General features: G+C 40.8%; 1 protein-coding gene across 1 annotated transcript in view; it reads right to left on the bottom strand.

Moving 5' to 3' along the window:
* PRDM5 (PR/SET domain 5) overlaps positions 1 to 25,745 on the bottom strand; it is a 260,338-nt gene that overhangs the window by 217,169 nt on the left and 17,424 nt on the right. Inside the window, exon 2 of the mRNA XM_052642308.1 lies at positions 14,347 to 14,430. Within this exon, the coding sequence (XP_052498268.1) occupies positions 14,347 to 14,430 (84 nt within the window). The remainder of the gene's footprint in view (positions 1 to 14,346; positions 14,431 to 25,745) is intronic.

The raw sequence follows: 25,745 nt of genomic DNA, 5'->3' as shown, positions 1-25,745 counted from the left end.
GACTCTTGAGAGTCCTGTGGACAGCAAGGAGATCAAACCAGTCAATCTTAAAGGAAATCAGCTCTGAAGACTGATTACAAGGACTGATGCTGAAGCTCTAATATTTTGGCCACCTGATGCAAAAAGGCGACTCACTGAAAAAGACCCTCATGCTGGGAAAGATTTGAGGGTGAGAAGAGTCAGGACTGGCAGAGGATGAGGGTTTGATAGCATAGTGACTCAATGGACATGAGTGAGCCAACTCTGGGAGATAATGAAGGACAGGAAAGCCTGGCATGCTGCAGTTCATGGAGTTGTGAAGAGTCGAACATGACTTAGCCACTGAAAAATAACAATAAAGCCCTCACAGTGTTTACTATTTCAGAAAACTGGAAGTAACCTAAGAAAATGGTATTCAATATTTTCCTTTAAAGGCTAACTTTTTTTATATGACTTTTACATCTATACTCCTATTAAACTGACTCTTTTATGTATGATGTGAGTTTAGGTAAAATACCCTTTTTCCATAAGAAAGTTATTTTTATCTGACACTATTATTGAAAACACCGTCCTTTCCCCACCATATTGTTAATGACATCTCTGTCAGAAATAACGTCTATTTGTCTATCCCGGTGTGAGCATAACAGTATTAAATTAGAATTCCTCTTTAATATACCTTGATGTTTAAAAGTCCTCCAGTTCTGTCACTGTAAGGCTCCCTTGAGAATTCATGACCCCTTGAATTTTCACATAAATTTCAGAATCAAATTCCACACACACAGAAACAGTAAATCACTAGAATTTTTTAATGAGACTGCACCTTTTGAAATCAATCATCTTGTGCTTTATGACTCAGCATACAGTTAATTTTGAAAAGTGTCTCACATGCATCATTTGGTCAACTAGCATTGCAGCTTTATCCTTCCACTTATTCTACTGGCATTTGAGAAAGAGGTGCTTACGTCTTCCATTTGGATTGCTTTCACATTCAAAACATACACATCGTTTTTTGTATGGACCATCTTTATTTTTAGTAATGCCTTTTCCTTCAAGTCCACTTTGTCAAATACCAGTGAAGTTACACCTGATTTCCTATCATTTGCACTGGCACAATATATACCTTTTTCCATGCTTCTATTTTAGGCTTTCTGTGTCTTTACATTTTAAAATTGTCTGTTAAAGGGACATTGGTTGGTTTGTAGATCCAAGGCAGAACAGTGTTTTACTGGAAGTATTTAGTACTTAATCTACATAAATCTTATGTAATTATTGATTGCATTGGATTTATAGATACAATTTTGGTTATTTGCTTTGTATATGACCTAGCTCTTTTTCCCTTACTTCCTGGCTTATAATTAATAAAATTATTTGATTATCCCATTTTCCCTTTATTAACTTATTAGTCAAAACAATCATCTATTATTTTACACAATTTAGATAAATTTACCTGATAATGCCAGAACCTCAAAACTCTTTAATTCCATTAGCTTCCCTCCCACCTTTCAAATTGCTCCAGTTCAATTCAGTTGCTCAGTCATGTCGAACTCTTTGTGACCCCATGGACTGCAGCATGCCAGGCCTCCGTGTTCATCAGCAATGCCTGGAGTTTACTCAAACTCATCTCCATTGATTCAGTGATGCCATCCAACCAGCTCATCCTCTGTCATCCCCTTCTCCTCCTGCCTTCAATCTTTTCCAGCATCAGGCTCTTTTCAAATGACTCAGCTCTTCACATCAAGTAGCCAAAGTATTTGAGTTTCAGCTTCAACATCAGTCCTTCCAATGAACACCCAGGACTGAGCTCCTTTAGGATGGACTGGTTGGATCTCCTTGCAGTCCAAGGGGCTCTCAAGAGTCTTCTCCAACACCACAGTTCAAAAGTATCAATTCCTTGGTGATCAGCTTTTTTTATACTCCAACTCTCACATACATGCATGATTGCTGGAAAAAACACAGCCTTGAGGAGACGGACTTTTGCTGGAAAAGTAATGTCTCTGTTTTTTAATATGCTGTCTAGGTTGGTCATAACTTTCCTTCCAAGGAGTAAGCATCTTTTAACTCATGGCTGCAATCACCATCTGCAGTGATTTTGGAGCCCAGAAAAATAAAGCCAGTCACTGTTTCCACTGTTGCCCCATCTATTAGCCATGAAGTGATGCGACTGGATGCCATGATCTTTGTTTTCTGAATGTGGAGCTTTAAGCCAACTTTTTCACTCTGCTCTTTCACTTTCATCAAGAGGCTCTTTAGTTCTTCTTCACTTTCTGCCAGAAGAGTGGTGTCATCTGCACATCTGAGGTTATTGGCATTTCTCTCGGCAATCTTGATTCCAGCTTGTGCTTCTTCCAGCCCAGTGTTTCTCATGATGTGCTCTGCATAGAAGTTAAATAAGCAGGGTGACAATATACAGCCTTGACGTACTCCTTTCCCTATTTGGAACCAGTCTGTTGTTCCATGTCCAGTTCTAACTGTTGCTTCATGACCTGCACACAGATTTCTCAAGAGGCAGGTCAGGTGGTCTGGTATTCCCATCCCTTTCAGAATTTTCCACAGTCTGTTGTGATCCACACAGTCAAAGGCTTTGGGCATAGTCAATAAAGCAGAAATAGATGTTTTTCTGGAACTCTCTTGCTTTTTCGATGATCCAACGGATGTTGGCAATTTGACCTCTGGTTCCTCTGCCTTTTCTAAAACCAGCTTGAACATCTGGAATTTCCTGGCTCATGTACTGTTGAAGCCTGGCTTGGAGAATTTTGAGCATTACTTTGCAAGTGTGTGAGATGAGTGCAACTGTGTGGTAATTTGAGCATTCTTTAGCATTGCCTTTCTTTGGGATTGGAATGAAAACTGACCTTTTCCAGTCCTGTGGTCACTGCTGAGTTGTCCAAATTTGCTGGCATATTGAGTGCAGCACTTTCACAGCTTCATCTTTCAGGATTTGAAATAGCTCAACTGGAATTCCATCACTTCCACCAGCTTTGTTCGTAGCGATGCTTCTTAACACTTGACTTCACATTCTAGGATGTCTGGCTCTGACATCCTGGAATGTGAAGTCAATTGTTCTTACCATTATATAAATTGTATACATTTTCAAATGCACAAATCAATTCTATAATTGTTTGGTACCATCAATATTTATGTTTATTTGTCCATATATTTACCCTTTATTGCTGTTCAATCTGTTCTGGATTTCCAAGTCTCCATCAAGATTCCTTTTTCTTCTCCCAGAAGAATTACCTTCACTTTACTATTCCTTTTGATGCAGGTCTCCTGGCTCTTGCTGCCTGAATATGTCTTTAATTTTTTGACAGTACCAGTTATTAAACAAATCTAATTTGGAAGGTCTGAAACTTCAGTTCAGCTCAGTTGCTCAGTTGTGTCCGACTCTTTGCGACCCCATGAATCGCAGCACACCAGGCCTCCCTGTCCATCACCATCTCCCGGAGTTCACTCAGACTCACGTCCATCAAGTCAGTGATGCCATCCAGCCATCTCATCCTCGGTCGTCCCCTTCTCCTCCTGCCCCCAATCCCTCCCAGCATCAGAGTCTTTTCCAATGAGTCAACTCTTCGCATGAGGTGGCCAAAGTACTGGAGCTTCAGCTTTAGTATCATTCCTTCCAAAGAAATCCTAGGGTTGATCTCCTTCAGAATGGACTGGTTGGATCTCCTTGCAGTCCAAGGGACTCTGAAGAGTCTTCTCCAACACCACAGTTCAAAAGCATCAATTCTTCAGCACTCAGCCTTCTTCACAGTCCAACTCTCACATCCATACATGACCACAGGAAATGTGAAAATACACACTCTGGTACTATTATCTTTTTAAACTTGCTTCTGCCCCATTCTCTCTCTCCTCTCCTACCAACGCTCAAATGCCCTAACAATTCAAACTCATTCTTTCCTCACTTGACATAATTCTATTTTATTCGATTTTTTCACAAAGTGAAAAAAATGCACTTTGGGATTTTACACGGTGATAATGTTAAGCACCCATATTACAGAGTCACAGGGAAATCTCAGCACTTTAAAGATGTAAAAACCTGAATTAAATAAGTCAAGCAGAGAAGGAGAAATATATGATACCCTCTATACGTGGAATCTAAAAAGAAATGATACAAATGAACTTACTTGCAAAACAGAAAGAGACTCACAGACTTAAGAGAATGAACTTATGGTTGCCAGGGGAAGGATGGCAGGAAGGGACAGTTAGGGAGTTTAGGAGAGACATGTACACACTGCTGTTTTTAAAATGGATAATCAACAAGGACTTACTGTAATGCACATGGAACTCTGCTCAATGTTACATGGCAGCCTGGATGGGAGGGGAGTTTGGGGCAAATTGGCCTGGCATGCTGCAATTCATGGGGTCGCAAAGAGTCAGACACGACTGAGCGACTGAACTGAACTGGATACTTGTAAAATGTATGGCTCAGTCTCCTCACCCTTCACCTGAAACTATCACAACAGTGTTAACTGCCTATATCCCAGTACAAAATCAAAAGTTTTTAAAAAATAAAATTTAAAAAAAAGTAAAAATAAAGAATTTTAAGCACAAGGAGGATGAACACCCTCCAGCTTCTGGCAGAACAAGGGGAGAAAATTTTCTTCTTCCTCACAGTGCATGGTGATGTGTTAATTTCACATCACTACCATCACATTTTTTGATATAAGAAGGAATAAAAGGGAATTTGAATAAAAAATACTTAGAGATGGTTCCCCATTGTATTTTGCTCAAGATAGTCTCCCAGAAAGTAAGTGGGCAATCATATAATAAAGAGACAAAAAAATAAAGACACCTTATTAGGACAAGACAGCTGAGCATAAAAGGGAAAAACCGGAGATGGCAACTTGCACCAAGAGAATATAAAATATTTAAAACTAAAAGGAAAGCTGGAGTCTACTAGTATTCTACTACTCATCTTCCTCTACAACCTTTCTTCCTCATACTGTCACCATCTGCATCTTCTCTTTCACCACCTTCCTCTTCCTCATCAGTGTTCCAAGTCCCCATCACTATGAACTTCAGCTGCTTCTAATTTATCATCAACAAATTCAACAGATTTGGCCACATATCATCTTTGATTAAGTCTCTTAATTGGCCTCCACCTGCATCCAAATCATCAGTGGACCAAGTGAAGAAGGTCTGAGATTTTTCAGGCTACCTCTTCCAGATATTACCTCTTTCCTTTGTGTCTGACACAAACATTTCATCAGGTCCTTTCCAGATTCCCATTTGATTTCAGTTAACGCTCAACATGGGTTGCCACTCTGACTGAGATAAAATATACTGGAAAAAATATTTTAAAGCAAGGATTTTGCAAAATTAACACCTGTTCAGTATATGATTTAGTATCTTCAAGTTCTGTCACTTCAGTTGAGAAAATAAATCGACATCTCTTCATTCTCATCGCTATGCAGAGGAGTTATGTGCACATGGTCCACAAACGTTACCCCTAAAATTGGCATCTGGGAGATCAATTACGACTTCCTTTGAAAAGACTGCAGCGTTTGTTATACTTTAGTTCTATCTGAAAATTTTCTCACTGTTGTTAGTAAAGTCTGTCTATATAAATTCAAACAATACCTGTGTATTTAAATGTTCTTATTGTTCTTTGCCTCCCTTTGGTGAATTCAGAGTAGCAAATTTTTTTCTCTGAGTGGAATGTGGCAGCCGTCTCAGTTTCCACATTTGAAAAGCAAGTAAAGACGATGCTGGGGCTAATGCTGTGAGGCAATTCCAAAGCACAGTCATGAGGGAGACGATCACAACTGAAGAGGCCCAGAGAACTATGCCTTCATTTTAAATACTTTTACTGGGTATAGAATTCTGGATTGCAGTGATGTTCTCTTAAAGACATATTTTGGTTGTTGATTATTTTTTTATCTTTTCTGTTAAAAGAGAGCTTTCAGTATTACTGTTTCTTTTTTGAAAGTAATGTCTCTTTTATTTTTCCTGCCTGCTTTAAAGATTGTCTTGGTTTTCTATAGTCTTACCAAGATATATCTAACAAGTGTGGCTTTCATTACAGTGATGGTACTTGAGGCTCAGAGAGTTCTTCAATTCACCAGGTAACTTTTTTTTTTTTGGTGGGGGCTGTTTCCTGGTGGCTCATGTGGTAAAGAATCCACCTGCAATGCAGGAGGACCTGGGTTCGATCCCTGGATTGGGAAAATTCCCTGGAGGAGGACATGGCAACCCACTCCAGTATTCTTATAACCAGGGAATCTTCCCAACCCAAGGATCGAACCCAACTCTCCTGCGTAAGTTTTGGAAAATCCTCAGCCATTATTACATCAAACTTGCATCTTCCTCATTTTCTCCTTCTTTGTCATGTACTAAAAGATCCTAACATTACAGATACATTAACTCACTTCTCATATATCTATTTTTAGTATCTGTGCTTCATTTTCAATATTTTCTATTGACTTCTTTTACTCATCACTAATCCTGTCTTTTGCTGTGTCATATTTAATACCTAATTCAAACACTGAGTTCACAATTTCAGTTTGAATATTTCTGTCTAGTCCACCTGGTATTTATACCTCCCAATTTTTAGTCAAAGTCTCCATCTTCTCATCTGTTTGCTTCATCTTTTCTTCCATTTGCTGCTGCTAAGCTGCTAAGTCATGTCAGTCGTGTCCAACTCTGTGCGACCCTATAGAGGGCAGCCCACCAGGCTCCCCCGTTCCTGGGATTCTCCAGGCAACAACACTGGAGTGGGTTGCCATTTCCTTCTCCAATGCATGAAAGTGAAAAGTGAAAGTGAAGTCACTCAGTCATGTCCGACTCTTAGCGACCCCATGGACTGCACCCCACCAGGCTCCTCCATCCATGAAAGTTTCCAGGCAAGAGTACTGGAGTGGGTCGCCAGTGCCTTCTCCGTTCCATTTGCTAGAACATACCAATAACATTTATTTTAAGAGTCCTCATTTGCTAACTCCAATCAATATCTGAATCCTCCTAAGTCACTTTCCATTGTCCAGCCACTCTTGTGGTTTTAGTCATACAGTCCTATCTCTTAGCATCTTGTCATTTTTATTAAATGCTGGACACTATGTAGTAAAAAAAAAAAAATTAGAGGATGCAGATATTATAGGGTTCACCCCAACCTCTGCCAGACAAAGTGGAAACTGTTCACTGTAAGCTATGAAGGCAATAAGCTGACTCAAAGCTGGCTGCAGTTAAGGCGGACTTCAGCCAGCCTCAGTTGATCCGATCCCTACAGCACCATCGTACAGTGCTTCCTTCCAAATGAAAGTATGATGTGCAACTGAGGGCCCCTCCACAGCAACACGAGACTGCAGAATACTGCCTTTTAGAAGTACCATACATGGTTTAACTTTATAGCATTCTGTCATGCAGCTTCACAATTCTGCAAATGTTTTGAGGAGGCGCCGGCAATGTTTCTGAGTTGCTCTGGGTCTGCAATAATGTCACTCCAACCCCCCAACACTGCCCAAAGATCTACTTGCTACTCTGTACTCAAACACAAACTCTTCTTGGGCTGAGGTGAATTTTCAGCCTCTTGCCCATACCCGGCATCAGCAAAGCTCTGACTACTTCCCCAAGGCGGGGGGAAAAAAAGGCTACAGATTATCAATTCATCTGTTCAAAGTTTTCCTCTCTCTGGAGCCTTAGTCACTCTAGGAATCTTGTCTTTAACAGCTCTTCGATGGCCTTACACAAATCACTTTTCTATTTAATCTGTCTTTTGTAGCTGTTCTCAGCAGTAATAACAGTGTGCTCAAGTTCTCATATGAAGTAAGTTTTCTTGCCCTATTTTATTTTCTTTATATCCATATCACTATCTTTCTTTGTATTACTCATTAAAGGTGTTTTATGTCTCTCTTTCCCTGCTGAAACATAAACCCCAAGAAAACAAAAGCTTTACTGGATCCTCAGCGCAAAATCACACTACAGATTGCCTGACCCTGGTATCCTTGCTCTTTCTACCGTGTTTCACTTACCATGCCTATTTCTGCTTTGTGAAGAATTTCTAACCTCGTCATTTCTCAGTGTGAGAAAAAGAGAAAGGCTAATTCTGTTTGTGTGTGTGTGTGTCCTCAGCAAATATTCCCTCACTTTTTCCTCCATGAGAGAGAAATGAGCAGAAATGTACTTTGAGCTTCTCTCCCTCATGCTTTCTTCTCTTCAGCTGATTGTTAAGACACTGACGGTTCCTCCTCCCCATGCCCAGCTCCCTGCTGAGCAGAAAGCACACCTACCATCGGACTCGGGATATGCCTTTCACCACAGGCTGCACACCTGTCTCTCTCCCATGCTCTCTGATGTGCTGCAAACTGAACCTCCATGAGAGGACTGATGGCACATACATTCAGAATCGAAACTGCAGGCCCAACTCTTGCCACCAAGACCAAGATTTAAGAAGCAGAGTATCAAGAGTCCACTTTGTACACTCTGGTCCACAGGGCAAGATTCAAGAAACAGAGTATAAAGTCTCCATTCAAACTGAGGATCCCAGTCATATTCACCAATTCAACTTTTTGGAGCCATGAACTTAAAAGAGTTATTATATGCTCATGTAATATATACCACATATACACCTCATTAGTAAGGTGGGAATTTTAGTCTTCACCTGGCTCCTATCTGCTCTTTCTTTGTTAGAACCACAGAGTGGTTATTAATTTAGTAAGCATCACCAGTATGTAAGTGAAGTGCAGAATGGAGGTTAGGAAAGAAGTTTCCAAGAACAATCTACATTTATTTGGCCAATTACAAAAGGGGCCCCAGTTCATCTGGTCTACACATTTATTCTGAAATAATGGTTTACTATAACTGTAGGATATTAACAATTCTTACAAATACACCTGCAAATCTTGTCATCTTATAATTCTGATAGCTACATTTTTGAAAACATTTACTCAGAGGTACAAAATCATTTCTGCTAACTAAAATAAATAAAGCTATGATAATTTGATATTCTGCATTTTGTAATATGCAGCTATTTAGCAAACTGTAATGACTAATTGCCCTGGTAATTCCCCTAGCCTTAAGATCCCCTGGAGGAGGGCATGGCAACCCACTCCAGTATTCTTGCCTGGAGAATCCCCATGGACAGAGGAGCCTGGTGGGCTATAGTCCATGGGGTTGCAAAGAGTAGGACACAATTGATCCACTTTCACTTTCAGTTTCAGATGTAAAAAATACAGCTTTCCTCATTAATCTTCAAGGGAACAGATTCAGAAAGTAAACAACAATAAAACTGTTTAAACACCTTTTAAGTCAGGCTCATGCAGGTGAAGCAGGCTATTCTTACTGTACTCGTGGTATCCCACCATGAGTTACCTCTGGAACCCTTACAAGACTGCAGCTCCTTTAGGTTAAGAGCATGACAATTTAAGCAGCGAAGTTCAAACAGTGTTATGTTTTTTTCCTATTGTTCTTATGTTGAGACAGATATTTTTCTACTAAATTATAGATGATACAATAGCAAAAAAAAATCAATCTAAGTAAAAGAGATTTGACTTTTTTTTTAAATAAGAACATCACCCAGGACTGGTATATTTCACTGGAGTCTCCGGTTGCTATCTGGTTCTTTGGGATTCTGCATGTGAGTTCATAGATGGCTAACTGCAAGAACTGTCTGCCCACAGAGGGACCGTCCAGGAGTACTGAACCCAGGGCATGGCATCCTGCCTCAACCTGGCTCAGGTCACACCACTGAACACCCTACCTCAGTGGAAGTGTTCAAAGACTGAGCAGAAAACAAACCCATCCCGAGCAGGAGACAGAGGAACGGGGTTCCGAACTCTGATCTCAGAATAGATGGAAAGTTTGGGAATAAATGACTCAACTGGAAACATCAGAACAAGGCCAAGTTCTGAGAACTTCCCAGGCCAGTTTCCACACAAAAAAATCCCTTACAGACAATGCAAGAGGATGCTCCAGGAAAAGAAGGGAAGATGCCCTGCCAACAGAGCAGAGCCATTTGGAGGCTTCAAGACAGTGGATTCATAGACAGCCACTGTGGAATGCCTGAAGAACAGACTGAGCAGGCAGCAATGAAACGCACAGCCTGTGCTGTAATCTACAGGTGGCTTATGTTTAGTCACTATGTGTGTCTGACTCTTCCACAATCCCATGGACTGTGGCCCAACAGGCACCTTCTGTCCATGGGTTTTCCCAGACAAGAATACTGGTGTGGGTGGCCATTTCCTTCTCCAGGGGATCTTCCTGACCCAGAAATCAAACCCACATCTCCTGTGGATTCTTTACCACTGAGCCAATAGGGAACCCCACACAATATAAACATACCAAAACTTAAAGATACATGTTAGAATAAGAGACAGTGCCTGGAGAAAACGTATTCGAGCTGTAGTTTGAAATACTGAAGAAAATATTACAAAAAGAGAAGATCCTGGAGATTTAGAAACAAAGATTATTGAGTTTTAGCAACATTACTCCAATGGATTTTGGTCTTAGACCAAGTCTGAGCAGGTAGAAAACAGAAGAAAATGTATCTCAGACTCCAAACCACCTGGGAAAAAGTATGCAGAAAGACTTCTACTTAAGGAAGGAATAGAATACAAGACAGACAACTGCGCACATTCCACCAAACTAACAATGAGAAGCACTTACAATGGAGCACTGATTTCCAGCTTCAAGCTCTATAATGGTCTGAGGCTTCAGAAATCCAGAATTCCTTTGCTAATACAGTTAATTTCAGATGAGAACCCTGAGGCATCAAGGAGACTTAAGGACAGAGGAGACAGTCTCTTCAGACCCCAATCTCAAATCCTGGTGGCCAACACAAAGGGAGGCTGAGGTGCCGGTGAATGCCCTGAGCAGTGGGCATCGGAGAACACCAAGCTGCCCCTCAGCAGGGAGAGGGGCGGCTGCAGGAGACAAAGCCAGCGCTCCCCACTGAAACCCGCAGGCCCCTCTACACCTGGCCCACACTAACAGGGACCCGTGCACACCAGTAAGCACAATCCTCACCCGTACCTCCAAGCCTTCTGGTGTGAAATGACCCCTAGGGGCCCTTGGCCTTGTCCACCATAACTGCTGGCACCATAACCAAAATATAAACTGACAAAGAGCTATCACGCCATGTGCTCTCTTGCATGGTGTCACTTTGCAGACACCACACCACTACCTGGCTCCCACTCATAACCACAGCATAGGTAACCACTGGCTTGAGAAGGACCACACATCTGAGAGCTGCAAGTGGGTTACTCTAGAGCTACTGGGTGTATTTAGTCACTAAGTTGTGTCTGACTCTTTTGTGACTCAGAGACTGCAGTCTGCCAGGCTCCTCTGCCCATGGGATTTCCCACATAAGAATACTGGAGGGGGTTACCATTCCCGTTTCCAGGGAATCTTCCCAACCCATGGATTGAACCTGCATCTCCTGCATTGGCAGGCGTATTCTTTACCACTGTTAGAAATGACTTAAGTAACTGGTCTCAATTTACCCACCAGAGGAGGGAAGGCTCACTATCTCCGTTTGAGAGGGTTCAAATGGTTCCAAGGGGGAAGACTGCAGTAGAACCAGTCATCATCCTTTCTCTGTGCACCCTCTGAATCCTGGCAGCTCCAAAGCTAAAACAGCAAAAATGGACTTGAAGAATGCATCTCAAGGATAGGAAGCCACTCTCCATCAACACAATAAGGAGCAGAACTAAAGCTAGCAAGCAGCAAACCTCTGCTGCAGTTCAGACGGTGTGCTGATTGTTTTTCAAATGCTCCCCCAAGAAGCTATAACACTTAGAGTCCTCTGCCCTGCCCAGCAGTGCAAGAGCACAGCACAGAGCCCAGCAACAAGCCACCCTGAAGACCAGACTCGGAAGGAAGGAGTCCAGGAGGCAGAAGCTCGTGAACCCTGGATTAAAGGGATCCAAGCTGTTAGGTGAGAAGAGAGGGCTTGTGGGGCACCGGGAGACTCTTCACCAGTACCCTTCTGAACGGGGTCACAAGCACAAATATTGTTTAATCAAAACAGGCATAAAATAAAAAGTAAAAGAAAACAGAGAACAGCAATCATTACTTGAGTATAACACTACCTGAACACAGAATGATTTTACAATCAATAGCTCTTTGGGTAGAAAAGTGAGAGAACTGGGTGTTATTGAAACGTAAAAACAAACAATAAAGATATCACAGAACCACAGGAATACATGATGCAAAGATGGTCTGCTGTAGCACTGGCAGCCTCCTTAAGTTTCCCACATGGAAGACTTCTTCAAAATAAAAATGATAATCATTATCTGCTTAGCATTACCAACTGCGCAAGATACTAACCTGACCACGACATTGAAACTTTTAGAGACAATAAAACAAATATCAAGTCATTAATGACCTCTTTAATAACTGATGTTTTTATCATTTATGGCTTATTGAAGTTATTTTGTCAAATAAATGTTTGATTTTTGAAAATTTTTATGGTAAAAAAAAAATAACTGCTAAGAAAGTTAAGACCTTATAGAAAAACAGAAACCCAGTGAAGTCGCTCAGTCATGTCAGACTCTGCGACCCCGTGGACTGTAGCCCACCAAGCTCCTCCATCCATGGAATTTCCCAGGCAAGAATACTGGAGTGGGTTGCCATCGCCTTCTCCAGAGGAGCTTCCCAACGCAGGGATCAAACCCAGGTCTCCCACATTGCAGGCAGACACTGTACCATCTGAGCCACCAGGGAAGCCCAGAAAAACAGTTAAGGGCGTTAGAAATCTTTTTAGGTTTATAAACATAAACAATTAAAACAGTATACTAAATTAAGGTAAACCTGTAACATTTTCCACTTAAAGACTATAAAATTTCCATTTTCCATCACCTGCACTTCAGAAAACTTTCAAGAATCTCCTTCTCAAACAACCCTACTCCCTGCATCCAACAGTCTCAGCAATACGGTGATGCTTAAAAATCTGTTTTGCTTGCCGATAGTACAGTTTTATGTGTCAATTTGGCCAGATGGCAGTACCCAGTTATTTAATCAAATAGTAACCCAGGTTTCGCTGAAGGTGTTTTACAGATGTGGCTAACATCTACAGTGAGCTGACTTTAAATAAAGGAGATTACCGTCAACACTGTGTGTGGCCTTTGAGCAAACCAAAGGACTCAACTGCAAAAACTGAGGTATGCTCGAGAAGTTCTTCCTCAAGACTGGAGTATTAACTCCTGTCTGAGTTTCCAGCCTACAGGCTCCAGCATACCACCCCGACAATCATGTGAGCCAATCCCCTGGGGGAAACACACCCCCACCCACACCTCTCTGTTTTTCTGGTGACCCTACCTGATAAATGCACATTCAGAGAGACGTCGTATGCGTGGTTCTTTGGTCCAGCACTGCATCCCTCTCTGATTTAACGATCCTACTCCTCTCAGCCCCATCCACACATACCTCAGCTCCCACCCTCCTCATGCGACCCACCAAATAAAATTCTTGGGACTGAGTTTTCTTTTCCAGCTTTTTGTTGAACAATATCCACACCTCTGTTTTTCTATTTCCACCCCTAAGCCCCTCTTTTTCTGAAGATTAGCAAAGAACAGTAATGAAAGTAAGTGGCATAAGCTAGGATGAAAATTCTCCAAATATATACATAATATATACATATGTGCATTTGCATATATAAATTCCTGCATTAGAGAAACTTCAGATAGCAAAAGACTATCTACAGTGTCATAGTTTTTTAAATATGTTTTTAAAAGTAAGGTATATTTTAAGCTGGGATTTCTGTTCCAATATAAAGCTCGGAAATGTTTCTGTGCAATTAGAACTGCAATTGGGAAATAAAAGTTAAACAAAAAATATAATTTAATTTTCAGAAATCAAATTCTAAATCCATAGGAAAAATATGCTTATTTTGAAATCCAAACATCCTTATTCATGGATGACTTATTTTTAATGATGAAGTTCAGTGACTTTCCTGGTAGTCCAGTAGCTAAGACTCCCAGTGCAGGCTCCCACTGCAGGAGGCCCAGGTTCAATCCCTAGTAAGGGAACTAGATCCCATATGGCACAACTAAGAGTTCCTATGCAGCAACTAAAAAAAATCTTGCACGCCACAGCAAAGAGCAAAGACCTCGCAGCTCACAGGTTGCAAATAAGAACTGGCAGAAGACCTCACAGTCTGCAAATAAGAACTGGCAAGGTCAGACAAATAAATCAATTAATTAAATATTTTTAGTGATGAAGTATATAAACTGACTCAGTTATAGAATAATTATCTAGTTATATATTTCAACAATTTTTTTTAAATGCTAAACTCTCAAGGTACTCAGATTCCTTAAAACTAAAACATTCAATGCTTAAACAGTCAACTAGTATCAATATCTATTAACTTAACCTTATAAATGAATTAAACAGTACAAAGAGAAACATTTTAAATATTTAAAATCATATCCTCACCTCCCACATCAACCTGTAATCCATATTTTCATCCAAATCTTCAGGCATTCTCTTCTCTCCAGCAAATGGTCCAAACTTTTCACCCTGAGTAGTAATGATTATATTGAAAATGAATTAGTACAATAATCAAGATACAAAAATAAATTATTATTTCTCTTCTGGAAAAATTTTTCTCTAAATCTTCCTACCCAATGATTGAAACACATTTAAAATACTAAATAATTTACCCAACAGGAAATATTTACATATCTAAAATCCAACTTAGTCTATTTTTAGCCAAACAGCCTGAAACCACAACACAGGAGCCAACATAAAAGGGTTAAACTGCTCAACATTTATATTCTGATAAGACTCTGAACATCACACTTTAATGTTTCAAACTTCTGCAGCCATGAGAAGCAGAGTCTTGCCTGACTTGAGAGACAAGCCTATCAGGCAGAAAATCACCTGATTTCAATAAAAACCATAAATCCATCCCAATTATGAACAGAAAAGAAGTAGGCTTGCCACTCTCAAAGAAAGACTGTTCATAAATAAAGTTTAAATTCTCCTGCCAATCCTTCAATCAACCAAGGAGGCACTCCATGAACCCGGGCTTCTCCAAGCACGAGCTCTGAATCACCATCAAGAGATTCATTCACCAGGGTCGCTTGTTTCAAATTCAGAATCCTGAGCTTATTAATATCAGAATCTCTGGGAGTAAGATGTGGAAAGCTGTGTACAGACAAATTCCCAGGTAAGAACCACTGGCAAAACCAGGAGTGGCCCCCACAGGGAGGGATCTGTGAGGCAGGGTGGATGGTGAGCAAAACTGTCTTCACAACAAGGCAATCAAGCAGGGGCTGGAGGGACTGGGAGTGGAGTCACGCTTGCCCAGCCAAGCACGCCACAGACATGGTACAGAGAAGACACGGGATCCCACGTGTCCTTGTGAGCCTCCCCCAAACCTTCCATGACTATTCTACAGTAGAACCCTTCCCTCCATAAGGACATGGCGGAACTTCTGATGAACACTGTTAAGGGGGGAAAAAGCCACCAAAATAGTGTTTCAAGGAATATAAATGACTTAATGAACAACAGAAAACCCAACTCCAGGCAACAGTTAAGTGTTAAAGCTTAAAGGAAGTACAACTAGCTAACACAGTTCCCTGGGGGCTCAGTGGTGAAGAATCTGCCTGCCAATGCAGGCAGCGAAGTTCGATCCCTGGGTCAGGAAGATCCCCTGGAGAAGGGAATGGCAACCTATGCCAGTACTCTTGGCTGGAGAATCCCACGGTCAGAGAAGCCTTGTGGGCTACCATGCACGAAGTCGCAAAGAGTCAGACACAACTTAGCGACTAAACAGTAACAACCCAGGCCCTCACTTGACAGATAAAGGAAAGAGGTTCTGAGAAGTCACAAGTAACAGCAGAGTCTGGATGATCTATTGCTGAATGTTAACTAGGAGGCAGAAAATGCTAGAAAGACTCCTGAAATCAAAACTATAATCCTAAATAAACCAAAAACAAGTACACCAACAGGCAGATTGCTATTTGGCTATTCCAGCCAACCTTGAAGAAAGAAACCAAGTATTAAGATGTTTTTTGAGAAATAAATTTGAGGATTTGGTATTAATGCACATATAGTTCAACTTTTCACTCCACTTTGTCACATATCTAGCCTTCATCAGCTACTGCAGAAGAAAACCATCTGAGGACACACTTTCCAAAGAGACGTGCCCGTGCCAGTCAGTCCCTCTCCACGGCACAAATCCAGAGGGAACAGAAACTGTATCGAACAATTAAGCTGGGTTCAAAAGCCCGAAAAGAGACAGAAACCCAAGGAAATGACTGGGATCAGGGGGAAAACGCCTGCTTAGATGCAGACCGAGTAAGATTATTAAAGTTCTTAAGCTTTGAAAACTCAAAATAAGAATCAGGAATGTGAGTTTAAAGCTTTGCTACTAATAGTGAGCAATCACTTTGTCACAAAATCAAACTACCAAACTATAATAAATACAGCTTTCAAATTTCTCACTCGAGCCAAGAAATACATTCTGCATCTTGTTCTAGTATATTCACATATACATAGCTGACACTTAACACAGTTTGAACTGTGTGGGTCCACTTAAACATGGATATTTTAATCACATCATCCTGGTTGGTTGAATTCACAGGTGTGGAAGAAGCGCAGATGTGGAGGGCCAACTATATATTATGTGTGGATTAACTCCCATGCTGTTCAAAGGTCAACTGTACATAGAAACACATACTTTAAAAACTAAAATGTAAACTTCTTGAAATAACACTGCCCTTACTCTGTACAATGTATTTCATATTTTCTACTCGATTTTACTTCACTTTTGAAAAAACACTAGTTTTGACAGAAGTGAATAATCAAATTAATTTCACAACACACCAATGGGCTGCAATTCAACTTGAAATACACTGACATAAAATTCAGATAGAGGAGATAAATTTATATTTAGCTCTCTGGATTTGGTAAAATTGCCTTCAAAGCACACTAGGGAGTATACTGGGATGATGTGATCAAATAAACTTGAGTTTCTGTGGCTGCAAGATTATAAAATATCAATAGTTAACTCTTAGTTACTGAAGACAATTAAAACAATTTATATTCAGCTTCTGATGAAATTTTTATACTTCCTGAACCCGCTCTTAGACTTCCCTTAAGAATCCCAGCACCTGCTATCCAGCCCCGTTCTCTCTCTGTTCACTGTCATTTCTACTACACAAGCAGCACTTCCTCATGATCATAATTTTAATGCATACACAGCTTTATTCACTAGCCATTTTCTATGATACTTCTAACCTAAGAGTAAGCCTTTCCTACCTCAGCAGGCTTCAAACTTCCTTGGGTAACGTACCAATGGAAGGAAGATTTAGGGCGCGCACTCCATATCGTGTAACTTTTTTCTTTTGATTGAACTGTATGAAGTTGCTAGTATTTGCTCATTTTTGATATAGAAAAATTTCACAGGATTCATCATAATATAAATTATATATGCATGTGTGTTTTCAGTTGCTCTTTGCAACCCCATGGACCATATCCCACTGGATTCCTCTGTCCCTGGGATTTCCCAGGCAATACTGGAGAGGGTTGCCATTCCCTTCTCTAGGGGATATTTCTGACCAGGTGCACGAGTCTATTCAACACCCAACATGAGGTTCATAATTAATGGCTAGAGGGAAAGCAACATTTCAAACTATCTCCTTGAAAATTTCAAAAATTTCTAGCTGACTACTTGTCATCATTGGTTTTACTTTGTGATTTAGCTATTGAAGATCTCATACTAGCAGCAAAAAAAAACCCATCAACTCTACCATTTTCTTGCTGTTTGTGTGTCTGATTATTACTACCTTCAACCTGTGACTATATTCAAGAAATCTTCCTAGAATTCCTTGCTTCCAATGATCTAAAGAATCACTAACCCAAATGCTTACAAGATGAGGCAGGAAAGCAGCACAACATCAGACAAAAATATATACAGGATAGAGCAGGGAGTGGCCAGGAGGGGAGCTGGAGGGACATGCACATTTAAAAAGCCTTCCAACTCCAACTGAATATCTTACTGAAACCAACAATTTAAATTTGTATATGAAATCACTAGTATTCTGTATATATATGCAATGAATTTCAAGTTTCCAAAATTCTGTGCAGATCAAATAAAATGTGACTGTAAGACAAATTCAACCTGCAAACACCAAATCGTCCAAGTCAAACTCACTTCTCTGACTACCTCAATGCTGAGACTAAACAGTGCTTCTTTGCTCTTTTCTAAACAAGGCAGATAAATATCCATTTAACTTGGGACCCACCAGACTAGACGATAACTTTTAATAAAAAATGTATGACTGGAAGCATGTGTGCCATTTTCTGTCATTTTGACTAACAGTATTAGCAAGAATGTGAAAGCAAGCTTTACTGCAGAAGCTTTACTCACTGAGGAAATCACTGAGGATTCCAGAGATCTGGAATGCTAACCCCTGCTCTGCCGCTAACTATCTGTGACCCAACAGAGAGGAACAAACTCCTGAGCTTCAGTTTCCTCAGCTATAAAACGTGGACATCCAGACTTGCTGATTTCTAAGATGCCTTGTTGTTTAGTCGCTCAGTCATTTCCAACTCTTTGTTGACCCCACGGACTGTAATCTGCCAGGCTCCTCTGTCCATGGGATTTTCCAGGCAAGAATACTAGAGTGGGTTGTCATTTCCTTCTCCAGAGGATCTTCCCAACCCAGGGATCAAACCTGTGTCTCCTGCACTGGCAGGTGGATCCTTTACAACTAAAGCACCTGGGAAGTCACAGATATGGATTAGCTGATTTCTAAGATTCCTTTCGGCTTTCAAATCCTAGCGTCCATAGGCCAAATTTAGAACAATTTGAGAATCAAAGAGAACAAGAGTGTAATTGAAATATTAACAGATTCTTAAGTCCATAGTGATTGCCAGAAAGAGAAAAAAAGAATTTTTGCCTCATTTGCCATATTAGCCTATAAAAAATAATAAAGAGAAAGAATTAAGCATTTTCTCCTCTTTTCAACAATAATGCTACTGCAGAATAACCAGACAGCCGTAGATGATGAAGGAAAGCTCCTCTTTACAGAGGAGTCTAATTTATAAAAGGAGGAGGAACTGATTCAAGCAAAGATTATCAAATGAATGCTAAAACCATTGGGTAAAAGCATGACAGTAAAATAGGTGTTCATACAGTGTGAACCTACAGATTATCAGTTACATCTTCACAACGGGAAAACTGCATCAACGCAGTGCTGGTAGATGCCTGCTGCTAAAACACAGTATGAAGTCGATCATTCCAGCCCTTCGGTCCCCAGGGTCTGTCACAGGGACATGTGACAGGGGTGTTTAGACTCTCCAGGCACCTCCAGAGGGCACAGACCTCTTCCCTTTGTCCTGTCTCTCCAGGCACCTGCTATCTAGAAGGGAGCACAAGGTAAGAGGGGAGCGGGAGATGCCGCCTGTGCTCCTCCCTGTCTCCCACCACAGAGACTGCATCATTTCCTGAGGATCCTGCGGGCAGAGAGAAGTGCTTAATATACGTTAGTGTGGTGTTGGGGGGGGGGGGGGGTGGGTGTGTGGGTGTGTGTGTGTGTAAAGTACATATCTAACTCTCAGATTAGAAGAAATACAGAACACAAAGAAACAAATAGGGCTCCCGGGTGGCATAGTAGTAAAGAATCACGTGCAATGCAGGAGACATGGGTTCAATCCCTGGGTCGGGAAGAACCCCCGGGGAAGGAAATGGCAACCCATTCCAATAGGCTTACCTAGAGAATCCCATGGACAGAGGAGCCTTTCTCCTGGACAGTCCATGAGATTGCCAAAGTGTTGGCATGGCTTAGCAACTGAACACCACCATCAACAGAGAAACACATTAAATAATGTGCCTTGGGAAAACAATCCGATAAATCCAGATAGTGATATATACCACAAACAAAGAGCCTGCTCTCTTCAGAGAGTAACTGTTTTTTTGTTTTGTTTTGTTTTTTGCTTTGTTTTGTTTTTAAGGGAATGGGAAGAGGGAGACTGTTAAGAGAGATTTAATAGACATAACCAAGTATAAGAGGTGGTCCGTGAGAATTCTGGTTCAAAAATAAACAGCTATAAAAACATTTTGGAGGTACTTAGAGTAATTTGAATATGGGCTGAAATTAGAAGACATTAAGAAATCATTTATTTTCGTTGGATGCTAAAATGATAGTATGGCTATTTAGGAAAATGTCCTTACGCTGAAGTATGGAGGAATGAATGGTCATAATGTCTGTAATTTACTTTGAAATGGTTCAGCAAATAAAACACATATACATATAAATGAAACAAGTTATATTAAAGTGAATCAATCTGCAGTTGAATCATTTATATGTAAAATAATGTTTTTCACAAAAGGAGGCTAGAGTCCCCACTTAGAATATAATTATATTTCAAGGCCAACTATTGTGCATGTGTGTGTTCTTGCAATTCAAGTAAGCCATCAATAAAGTGCATTTCTAAAAAGCTCAATATGAAGAATATCCAATCTTCGTTTCCTTTCTCCTTAGTATTAGAACACTGACCTTTGTGAGAGTACTAATGTATCTAGGTAGAAAAACTACATTATCAGCTCTCCATTTAGGCAGAGAGGAGAGCTAACAACCTGAAAGCAGAAATCATAGTATGGACCTACCACAAAAGCTCTTAAACGAGAGCTGAGTCGGCAGGTAACAAACACCCTAATGCCTTGGTTACTTCCTCTTTATCCTCGTCTGGAATAAGATCATGATAACTGGGGCTACAGCAGCCACTTTAAGCCCGAGAGAATTGCAAAACTTTCCACCCTGACATCTGGAGCCACTGAACTCATAGCAGCGAATGCCCACCTTGTTACTGAGAGCGTAACCTCTGGGGTTTAGATTACTGCAGCTGTCTGTTACTCTGAGCTGACAGAGCAAACATCAAGCAAAGAACTGCACTAGTGCCCAGGATAAAGCAGAAACATCTGTATGAAATGCATCAAAGGAGTATGAAATGGGAAATGCAGGAGAGTGGTGAAGGGAAGCGGTTCTGGAATACAGTAACCTGAACGGAGCACCTTTTCCTTCAACCCCAGCTCTAAGCCACTTGTTCTCGAGCAAGACAACTTCCACGAGCGTTTATGGGAAGCTGCAAAAGTGAAGTCCTAGGTCCTGGCACAGAACAGGTGAGAGGCATTCTCCCAAATAGCCTGAGTACTTCACTGGAAAACAGCACAAGAGGCAGTGCTGAGGACTGGGAACCAGGGGATCCTGTAAAAAGCTGGAAGTCACAGAAGGCAGGGCCACAGCCCACAGTCCGTCCTATCCCTGCAGCCCAGCAAAGTGCAAGGAGACCAGAAAGCCAGGAGGGAGCTGAGAGCCCACCTGCCCCCGCAGGCCCACAGCAACCAAGAGCCTTCTGCTACAGGGCAGGACTGATACCACAGTGTTCCCCAATAACCAGTCGTGAGCATCAGTAAAACCACCAGGGCAAACTGCCTATACAAGGGGCCAGCTGCCTATGAGGGAGACCAAACAGAAAAATAAGATCCATACTTGTAAAACAGAACACCTACAGGAGAGAGTACTTTAAGTAAAGGGAATTACGTTGGGAGTTTCCTGGTGGTCCAGTGGTTAAGACTCTGTGCTCTCACTGTTGATGGTCTTGGTTCAATCCCTGGTTGGGGAACTAAAATCCCACAGGCCATGAAGCATGGCCAAAAAAATAAATAAACAGAATATGTCAGTTACGTAAGGGAATTTAAGGAGATTCAAGTGCAGCACTCAATAAAGACACTTTTAAAACTGAAAAACCATAATTGCCTAGTTAAATATTTTTGGAGAATAAGTTGAAAGAGAAACACAACAACCTGAGAATCACGTATCCAGTCAGGAAATCCTTCACAGTCAGATGGGAAGGAGAGCTATTTGATAATATACACAGATTCGGACAGAGTATTATCCACATGATATGAGAAAAAGAACTGCAAAGTTTCTAAACAAATGAGCCAGAACAAATGACAGAAATCAGAAGAAGAGGGGAGGGAGGTGGGAGGGGGGTTCATGTTTGGGAACACATGTAAGAATTAAAGATTTTAAAATTAAAAAAAAAAATAAAAAATAAAAAATAAAAAAAAAAATTAAAAAAAAAAAAAGAAATCAGAAGAAGAAAATGAACCTGTGGTGCACAAACACACAAAATTAATGTAACACAATTAACTGAATAAAGAGGTTTCTCCTCACAGTGGTCAGAATGGCCATCATTAAAACATCTACAGATAATAGATGCTGGAGAGGATGTCAGAAAAGGGAATCCTCTTGCACTGCTGGTGAGAATGTAAACTGGCACAGCTACTAGGGAAGACAGTATGGAGATCCCTTTAAAAACTAGGAACAGAACTACCTTATGACCCAACAATCCTACTACTGGGCACATACCATGAAAAAACCGTAATTGAAAGAGACACATGTACCCCAACGTTCACGGCAGCACGTCTTACAAGAGCTAGGACATGGAAGCAGCCCGGATGTCCACCAACAGATGAATGGATACGGAAGCTGTGGTACATACGGACAAGAGAATATGACTCAGCTATAAAAAATAACTAATTCAAGTCAGTTCTAATGAGGTGGATGAATGTAGAGCCTATTATACAAAGTGAAGGAAGTCAGAGCAACACAAATACTGTATATTAAAGCATCCATGTGGAATCTAGAAATATGGTACTGATGAAACTATCTGCAAGGCAGGAGTACAGACACAGAGAACAGGGAAGAGAGACGAACTGAGAGCCCAGCGTGGAAATACGTACATTACCACATGTATAAACAGACAGCCCGGGAGAATTCGCTGTGCGACACAGAGCTCCACTCTGTTCTGTGACAACCCAGAGGGGTAGGGTGGGCTGGGAACTGGGAGGGGGCTCAGAGGGAGGGAAATATGTGTACCTGTGGCTGATTCATGATGATGTGTGGCAGAGGCCAACACAACACTGTAGAGCAACTGTTTGCCAATAATTGTATTTTTTTGTATATTTTTCAAAACTGTACAATGATGATCTTTGGTAATTATTAGTTACTCAAGTACAGTTATGTTTTATGAGTACTGTTCAACTGTCATCACCAAAAGAAAGATACTCAGACATGTTCTTTCTATGAAACGTTATATGTATAAGCAATACAAAAAATTCTTTTTAAGAAATTAGATTAAGTAACACACCATTTTGTCAAAACTTAGCAGGGTGGAGGGCAGGCAGGAAGATAAACACATCTCCAACGCATAGGTGGAGGTTGGAGAGAGCAGTGGGCGACAGCAAGGAGAAGAGGGAAGTAACCCAGAAATGAGCATCCTGTGGGGAAAATCATGTGTGTGGAGAAAACGGCTGAGCACCAGCTATCAAATAAAAGTCACACGCATCTGATTATGAAAGGGGAAGAGTAAGTAAATCATCAAATTAAGGTATGAGTTGCACTTAATGAGAGAGGGGAAAAGGATGAACAGTGACTTGGACAGCAAAAATATGGAAAATTAAAATACAACAATAAAATGATGAGCATAAAGATGACAAGAATAAAAATCAGTTATCTCAGTCATTACACTAAATATGAAGTTTAAAATCTCTTATTAAATGAAGAGATTATAAATCTGCATTTTGAAATATAACCTAGCTACACATGATTACAAAAAGATAAAGTGATAAAAAAAATTATTGAACTGGGTAAATAAAAATATACAGATAAAAGCAAAGGAAACAAAGGCAATGGCATATTAAGACAGTTCAATTAATGGCTGAAATCACCAAACAGAATAAAACAGAACATTATGTAATGATATAAAGTGTATATATGAAGAACACGGAACAGTAAAAAACCAGCAGCATAAAAATACGAGAAATGCAAGAACCTGAGTGGGAGATTTCAAAATATTTTTCAAAACTGATAGATTTGTTAAGTAATAAAAACAGTAAGTAAGAATATATAGAAATGCCATTAATGTTAAATTTTTAAAAGTTCAATACTCATCAAGGATTCACTCCTACTGTAAAAATAAGAAAAGTTGATTAACTATAAAATAATTACTTCTCTTGAGGAGAGCACTGGGTTATCTATGGCAAATCATGAGGAGGAGCTGCCCACTACCATACAAGCAAGAAATCAACTAACATTTTAAGTTTGCTAAAGAATGCCATGTGAAACAGCTTGCCTGTGTTAGAACCACTGGCAGCCGCAGACCCAAGGGGAGCTCACATGCTTAGACTCCCTTCCAAGGACATCCCCATATAAGGGAAACTGGGGGGCAGAAGGGAGGACAGAGCCACGTTCAGTGGTGCAGGCAAATAAGAGAACAGCAGCTGCTGCATAACATGCTGCGCCCTGCATCTCCCACCCTGACCTTTCTGCCCTGTAAGAAGAAAAGCAGCAAACTCTGTCACCTCCAAGACACAAGTAAAGATCCACTGCCACTGAAGGAGGGGCAGGAGGCTCAGGAATCTGTACCACAACCCTCAGAGGATTCCTACCGTTGGGTGAGGGACAGGAAGCACTCTCCCACAAAACATCAACCACTGATGCAAGACAAACGTCTGGCTCTCATGGGAAAGAGAGATAGGAACACTATGGAAATTCAACTCCCAGAGCTCAGGCTGATAAACCAACCCTAGATAAGAGTGAAGCTGAACCAAGACAGAGAGCAGAGAGCTCAAATAACAACACAGTAGTCTACTACAGGGGAAGGGCAGAGCGTGCAGCTGGGTGAGAGGACCCCTCTATGGTGCAGGCACTCAGGGACAGAAGAAAACGGAGGCAGCTACAGACACTGAGAAACCTGGAGCACCACCCAAGCCACAGTGCAGCCTAGAAGAGCCCAGAGCCTGGGGCTCACTGAGAGAAAGCAGGCCCGCCTGACCTCCTACCAGCCTGACTGAGGCAGCCACAGACACTGAGACCCGGAGCACCGCCCGAGCCACAAGGCAACGGAAGCCTGTGGTTCACTGAAAGAAACAAAAACAGCATAACGCAAACCCACCTTATCTCCTACCCAGACTGATCCAAACTCCTCCACTAATAACCAGAACAAACAAAAGCATATATTTCAAAACACAAATACTATTTACTATACTCTTGATTGTTTCACACGACACTGGCATTCAAAAAAAAACATTAAGAACATACAAGGAAGCAAAATCCTCAACAAAATTCCAGCAAACAGACTCCAACAACACATCAAAAGGATCATACACCATGATCAAGTGGGATTTATCTCAGGGATGCAAGGATTCTTCAGTATATGCAAACCAATCAATGTGATACACCATTATCAACAAACTGAAAGATTAAAAACCATATGATCATCTCAGCAGATGCAGAAAAAGCTTCTGACAAAATTCAGCACCCATTTATGATTTAAAAAACTCTCCAGAAAGTACTCATAGAAGGAACCCACCTCAAATAATAAAGCCATATACAACAAACCCACAGCCAATATTCTTCTCAGTGGTGAAAACGGAAAGCATTTCCTCTACGATCAGGAACAAGACAAGGGTGCCCACTCTTGCCACAATTATTCAACATAATTTTGGAAGTCCTAGCCACAACAACCAGAAGAAAAAAGAAATAAAAGCAATCCAGATCAGAAAAGAAGTAACAAAATCCTTACTAGATGCAGGTAACATGATACTATACACAGAAAACCCTAAGGATTCCACCAGAAAATTACTAGAGCTAATCAACGAATACAGTAAAGCCACCGGATATAAAATTAACATATAGAAATCCTTTGCACTCCTATACACTAACAATGAAAAATGAGAAAGAGAAGTTAAGGGAACAATCCCCGTCACCACTGAAATAAAAAGGATAAAACACCTACGGATTAATCTACCTAAAGAG

This window comes from Budorcas taxicolor, chromosome 6 (genome assembly GCF_023091745.1).
Source record: "Budorcas taxicolor isolate Tak-1 chromosome 6, Takin1.1, whole genome shotgun sequence".
Taxonomy (NCBI): domain Eukaryota; kingdom Metazoa; phylum Chordata; class Mammalia; order Artiodactyla; family Bovidae; genus Budorcas; species Budorcas taxicolor.
Note: the sequence above shows the minus strand (reverse complement) of the source record. Positions and strands in the feature narration are given on the sequence as shown.